The sequence below is a fragment of the Octopus bimaculoides genome, chromosome 9 (genome assembly GCF_046866305.1).
Source record: "Octopus bimaculoides isolate indiv1 chromosome 9, ASM4686630v1, whole genome shotgun sequence".
Lineage (NCBI taxonomy): Eukaryota > Metazoa > Mollusca > Cephalopoda > Octopoda > Octopodidae > Octopus > Octopus bimaculoides.
In genome coordinates, this window is record NC_142936.1 from 58,955,492 (window position 1) to 58,962,991 (window position 7,500).

At 38.3% G+C, this 7,500-nt stretch overlaps 1 protein-coding gene across 2 annotated transcripts in view; it reads right to left on the reverse strand.

The window, feature by feature from the left end:
* LOC106871387 (leucine-rich repeat serine/threonine-protein kinase 1) overlaps positions 1-7,500 on the reverse strand; it is a 119,128-nt gene that overhangs the window by 24,622 nt on the left and 87,006 nt on the right. For both annotated transcript variants that reach the window (XM_089357567.1, XM_089357566.1), the window contains exons 19-20: positions 5,502-5,647; positions 2,179-2,397 (exon numbers count right to left, since the gene is read on the reverse strand). In XM_089357567.1, coding sequence (XP_089213693.1) covers positions 2,179-2,397; positions 5,502-5,647 — 365 coding nt within the window. The remainder of the gene's footprint in view (positions 1-2,178; positions 2,398-5,501; positions 5,648-7,500) is intronic.

The following is a 7,500-nucleotide window of genomic DNA, read 5'->3' on the forward strand; positions in this document are numbered from 1 at the left end:
TCCAGCTGGCTTATCGACACACGACTGTGTCCTGTTTGCCAAGGGAGTTATCCCTCTCACCTCGGCCAGCAGCACGAACGTATCCGGATTTCAGGGTTATTTCCCTTCGTCGGCGTTCGACAGCTGATGACCTTGGTGAGAGAGAAAAACCTGGCAGACCTTATATCTTCTTTTCCAGTGGCATTCTTCACTGATATTGAAAAGGTGAAAACAAGCAATGTTAATTCTCTAAATGAAGTATTAACGGTAACTGCACGATAAAGTGTAGTATATTGCCACTTAAGTGTGGCTGACCCCTAGGGGTGGATGTTACTGTTGCTTTTAGCCCCAGGAGGACATCTCCTCCAGCTGGCTTATCGACACACGACTGTGTCCTGTTTGCCAAGGGAGTTATCCCTCTCACCTCGGCCAGCAGCACGAACGTATCCGGATTTCAGGGTTATTTCCCTTCGTCGGCGTTCGACAGCTGATGACCTTGGTGAGAGAGAAAAACCTGGCAGACCTTATATCTTCTTTTCCAGTGGCATTCTTCACTGATATTGAAAAGGTGAAAACAAGCAATGTTAATTCTCTAAATGAAGTATTAACAGTAACTGCACGATAAAGTGTAGTATATTGCCACTTAAGTGTGGCTGACCCCTAGGGGTGGATGTTACTGTTGCTTTTAGCCCCAGGAGGACATCTCCTCCAGCTGGCTTATCGACACACGACTGTGTCCTGTTTGCCAAGGGAGTTATCCCTCTCACCTCGGCCAGCAGCACGAACGTATCCGGATTTCAGGGTTATTTCCCTTCGTCGGCGTTCGACAGCTGATGACCTTGGTGAGAGAGAAAAACCTGGCAGACCTTATATCTTCTTTTCCAGTGGCATTCTTCACTGATATTGAAAAGGTGAAAACAAGCAATGTTAATTCTCTAAATGAAGTATTAACAGTAACTGCACGATAAAGTGTAGTATATTGCCAGTCGTGTGTCGATAAGCCAGCTGGAGGAGATGTCCTCCTGGGGCTAAAAGCAACAGTAACATCCACCCCTAGGGGTCAGCCACACTTAAGTGGCAATATACTACACTTTATCGTGCAGTTACTGTTAATACTTCATTTAGAGAATTAACATTGCTTGTTTTCACCTTTTCAATATCAGTGAAGAATGCCACTGGAAAAGAAGATATAAGGTCTGCCAGGTTTTTCTCTCTCACCAAGGTCATCAGCTGTCGAACGCCGACGAAGGGAAATAACCCTGAAATCCGGATACGTTCGTGCTGCTGGCCGAGGTGAGAGGGATAACTCCCTTGGCAAACAGGACACAGTCGTGTGTCGATAAGCCAGCTGGAGGAGATGTCCTCCTGGGGCTAAAAGCAACAGTAACATCCACCCCTAGGGGTCAGCCACACTTAAGTGGCAATATACTACACTTTATCGTGCAGTTACTGTTAATACTTCATTTAGAGAATTAACATTGCTTGTTTTCACCTTTTCAATATCAGTGAAGAATGCCACTGGAAAAGAAGATATAAGGTCTGCCAGGTTTTTCTCTCTCACCAAGGTCATCAGCTGTCGAACGCCGACGAAGGGAAATAACCCTGAAATCCGGATACGTTCGTGCTGCTGGCCGAGGTGAGAGGGATAACTCCCTTGGCAAACAGGACACAGTCGTGTGTCGATAAGCCAGCTGGAGGAGATGTCCTCCTGGGGCTAAAAGCAACAGTAACATCCACCCCTAGGGGTCAGCCACACTTAAGTGGCAATATACTACACTTTATATATATATATATATATATATACATATTAATAATATCGAAGGGAAATAGAAATATTAGAAATTTCTACTACCAGTGGCCTAGCATGTAAAGTTTAGTCGAAAGACTATATATTATTCACTGTATTTATATATATATATATACATATATATATATATATATATATATATATATATATATATATATATATATATATATATATATATATTGATTTTAACTATCTATTGAGTTGTGTCCCATTATATCAAAAGGTAAAGCTTAGTTATTCAATATACAGAAACTGATAAAATAATACCAGACTGAAATACATACAGGGGTGAACAAATCGAACTGAAATCCTTCAAATGTGATGCCTCAGTATGGCCACAGTCCAATGAATAAAGGAATTTGTATTCAATAAAAATCTTTCAAAATACATACCTTTGTGACTGCTGCCTGTTATTCAACAAAGAGGACTTGCGAGAAATCAAAGCATTTTTCTCAGAGAATCTTTCCATGGATAACATAATCCGAATAATTAAATAATTCCAGAAGTTATCTGGAATATATGACATTTTGTACAAGTGACTCACTCTCTTCCCCTCACTATCCATGTATTTTCCAAGAGGTTCTGTTGGTAGCAATGATGGAATCAGCAACCTACAGAATACAGTAACAGGGAACAGTGACTACAATGATTATACAAAAACAGAGTAAAATTGTCATCAATATTATCACCACCATCATCATCATCTCCACCATCACCACCATTAGTCATTCATACATGAATATCTGATCACTGTTGGTTTTCACCAACTTAGAACACCTCCTCCATTTAGACCAGTGACTCTCAACCATGGGGCATATGCCCCACCAGTGGAGCTTGGGAAAATTGTGGTGGGATGTGGGATCCATTTTTGTTTTTTTTTGTTTTTGTTTTTAAGTGGGATATGGAATTATGAAAAGCTTTTTTTCCCCAGCAAATATACTACGGCTATACTCAGCCTAGCCAAACCAATCCCTCTAGCCAAGCATACTGTGGAAGACTTTGCTAAAATATAGTGCTATTCTAATGCCCTAGTGTGGATATTTCTTTAAGGAAAGTATATGATTATGAAATATTAAAAATAAAGTTGTTTGTTTTCCAACCATCTGTGGTGCACACATTTTTCTGGAAAGTTATCGTGGGGCCTTGGGGAAAATATGTTGGGAAACACTGCTTTACATGGTGTATGTTCATAGCACACATGATTCACTGGTATAAGGAGACTATGAAACACTGCAATATTTCAATCTTACAGTGTGTCTTCTCAGTCAAAGCTACCCTGCCAGAACAATGAGAATCAAACAAGAATACATGTTCTTCTTTATAGAAATCAGCAACCAAAATTATTTGCTGATGCATACTGATTCCTGCTAAACAGATAATTATTTATGAAGTGCACACAGAATAGCAAGAATCTAAACAATAACATATCCTATTGTTATATTTCAGGATGGTCATTGTTTTTTTTTTTTTTGTGACACTAAAATAAGAACAATAACAAAGATGAAGTGAAGAATAAATATATGGTGCGTGTGTTTATTTGGCAGAAAAAAAAAAAAATGACCATCCCCAAATATAACAATATTTGTTCCAACACACAATTTCATATCAGGAATCTTGCAAAACAAATACATAAACATAATAACATATCCATTCATTCTCAGTGGTGGATTCAAACAGAAATACTAATTGCTACCAAGGACACAGTGTTTTGTTTTGCAACTATAGCATACTACTTTTGTGTTAGCAGTGTGATGTCCTTATTCTTAAGTTTATCTCTACAGATTTTTTATATAATTTGGAATCAGTTGTAAAAGTTACAATGTTTTGTATATGGATATGTTTCTTATTTCTTTATTGCCCACAAGGGGCTAAACATAGAGGGGACAAACAAAGACAGACAAAGGGATTAAGTCAATTACATCAACCCCAGTGCGTAACTGGTACTAAATTTATCGACTCCGAAAGGATGAAAGGCAAAGTCGACCTCGGCGGAATTTGAACTCAGAACGTAGCGGCAGACGAAATACCGCTAAGCATTTCACCCGGCGTGCTATCGTTTCTGCCAGATCACCACCTTATATGTTTTGTATATGGATATGTTTCTGTAAACAATGTGATTGAAGTTAGAAGAAACATTTATTCTACTTATTTTTCCTATCTTCAATTGCATTGTTTATATAAACGTATATGCCTATGAAACGTCGTAACATTCAATGCTGACTCTGAATTCTATAGAAAATCTATAGAGATAAACTTGTAGAGATAAAATCAAACATGAATATCTGATCACTCTTGTTTTATGTCATGGGAGAACATTTCCTCTCATCAGACAAAGTTATAGGGGATGGTTTTAAACTAAATATGAAGACTTTAAAACGTGAGGTTTCATATTGAAGTATCAGAAATAGCTTTAAGTGGGTTGGCATCAAAAGGATGAAAAAGAAAAAAAGAGAAAACATTGGATACTGTAGTTCTAGATATACTAATGTTTGGAAACAAAAAAAATGTAAGATAATAATGAATGAAATGTCTTTGACTATAGAACTGTTCAAACAGTGCTGATCTGGTCCACAGCATCTATAACATACAACAACATTCCATTAGGTACCCACTACCACCACCACAAATATATTTTTGATATTTCAATGGAACCTTTACGTGGTCATTCGACCTGCTAGAAATAGCAACCAACTCTCTCTCAAAGTGCACATTAATGTCTTACATAAGAAAAAACGGAACAAATGACATAATGGAGATATATATTCAAGATATCTAGATGCAGACATGGCTTATAAGTTCAAGCATAGCTGGGTAGTTAAGAAGTCCACTTTGTAACAATGTAGTTTCAGGTTCAGTCCTACTACACAGAACACAGGGAAAATGTCTTCAATTATAGACTTGGGTTAATCAAAGCCTTGTGAGTGTATATGGTAGACAGAAACTGCACAGAAGCCCATAAGCCATTTTTGATGATTGCTGGATTGGATCTCATTTTGTTGCATGAAACCATTTGGTAATTTGGTTATCATGAAGCTATGATAAAGAGACCAATACAATAAATACTAGGCTAAAAGTATAGGGGTCTGTTTGAGTAAACCTTTCAGGGTGGTGCCCCAGTATGACCACAGTAAAATGACTGAAACAAGTAAAAGAAAAATATTTAATGTTTTATCATTAAAATAATTCCTAGATTAATCTGTGTTACAATCAATTTAGAATAGTAAGATTACATAAGATATAACCATTCCCATCCTGAAAAGATGGAGTGGTCATGGCTAAAATGCCTTTGATTATAATTATAGGGTGAAGGTGCATGGCTTAGTGGTTAGGGTGTTCAGCTTACAATCATAGAGTCATGAGTTCAATTACCGATGACGCATTGTGTCCTTCAGCAAGACACTTTACTTCACCTTGCTCCAGTCCACTCAGCTGGCAAAAATGAGCAGTACCTGTATTTCAAAGGGCCAACCTTATCACACTTGTGCCATGCTCAATCTGCCTGAGAATTACTTGAAGGGTACACGTGTTAGTGGAGTGTTCAGCCACTTGAACATTAATTTCACAAGCAGGCTGTTCCTTTGATCAGATCAACTGGAACACTCACCATCATAACCAACAGAGTGCCATATATATATAATTATAGGTCTGCTGAACTAGAGGCCAGAGCTAACCAATGCAACTCCACCCCACCCCAGTAATAAGTAACTGAACTTACAAGTCTTTTTTCAGCTTCATTGCTATTTCAAATCTTTCCAAAAGTTTGATGTAACACCAACTTGTCTCTTTAAAGATTCTTTTGAAAACTCGATCTGCTTTCTTCAGGTGCAAAACACAACTGTTGTTGATAAAGCCATGAATTTCCTGCAAGAAAATACAAATGTTGGAGCTATAACAAAGAATATCTCTGCCATCATGGACACAATTATAAAATCAAAAAATCAGTACAGTACCCACAACTTTTGGAAACATTTTCATGCTCAGAATCATTGGAGCATGGAATAAACAAGCCATGTCAGTTGGTAGCTGTCAGGACATTACATCCTCAAAAATTTCTACATCATCATCACCATCATTGTTTAACATCCATTTTCCATGCTGGCATGGGTTGGCTGGTTTGACAGGAGCTGGCCAGCAGGAGAGCTGTTCAGGCCCCAATTGTCTGCTTTGGCATGGTTTCTAAGGTTGGATGCCCTTCCTAATGCCAACCATTTTACAGAGTTTACTGGATGTGGTCTATATGCCACTGGCATGGGTGCATTTATGTTACACCAGCAAGAATGCTTTTTATGTGAAACCGGCATGAGTACATTTTACATGGCACCAACCCTGCAAGACAAAGACCTCTCAGCTGGAGAGGGAGTGGAGGTATGGCCATAAAGGGTATGCCTGTATGTATGGATGGCCACAGTTTTACTTAGTTTGGCATGTCTTCTCAAGTACAGCAAACTTCCACAAGTTCCAGTCCCTTGTCTTCTCCTCAGTGAGACCCAGCATCTGAAGATCTTCTCTCACCACTTCATTCCGCATCTTTCCTTCCACAAGTTTCCTCCACAACACATTTCCTAAAATTTCCCAACACTACCTCTGACATGCCTATTCACCCTTTCCTCTTTATAGCTCTTTCAATGTTAACGTTTCTGTCTTTTTGTGGTTTATTCTTTGTTCTGTGTATGTAATTTTTAGTTATCATTGTTATCTTTCTTTATTTGACTAATCGCTGTTTTCTGTCCCCTCTTTTACCTTCCACTTTTTCAAATGAGTTGTAAGCACTGTATACAATTGACTCATTATCTTCATTTTATATAATGCAGTAAGCTCACAGAACTGATAGCATACTTGACAAAATGCTTAGTAACATTGTCTTTCTTTATGTTCTGAGTTCAAATTCCACCGTGGACAACTTTGCTTTTTATCCTTTTGGGGGTCAATGAATGAAGGACCAGTCAAGTACTGGAGGGGACAAGTAATTCACTTGTCCCTTCCCACAAAAATTTCAGACCTTGTGCCTAGAGTAGAGAGGATTATTATCCTTATTATATGTTCATGCATGTGAAGGTGTGTGGCTTAGTAGTTTGAGTATTCAGCTCAAGAGTTTAATTCCAGACGACATGTTGTGTCCTTGAGCAAGACACTTCATTTCATATTGCTCCAGTCCACTTAGCTGGCAAAAATGAATAGTATCTGTATTTTAAAGGACCAGCCCTGTCATATTCTGTGTCATGTTGAATCTCCTTGGGAACTTTGTTAAGGGTACATGTGTCTGTGTAGTGCTCAGCCACATGCGTGTTAATTTCACAAGCAGGCTGTTCCGACGATTGGATCAATTGGAACCCTCATTGTCTTCGTAAGTGACAGAGTGCCACATGTTCATGCAACAAAATATAGCTATTTTTAGTATGTATACCTTTGCATTTCCTGCAACTAGATAAAGCAATTTCCCTGCAACTAGATACAGCTATTGTTAATATGATACTGAATTTCTTGTGACAAAAGCTAACTCTTGTTAAAGTTCAAAAAAAAAAAAAAAACATTATCAATTACAAAACTTTTTTTCTACAACCAGGGCTGGATCTATGTATGAGACAAATGGGCGAAGGCCCAGGGCCCCTAAGCATGTGTGTGTGTGGAGGAGGTCTTCTCTTCTTTAGCTCAGAAAAGTCTAAAGCTTGGAGTTAAAAAGGTTAAAGTATATTTACGTCAGTCAAGTAAATAAT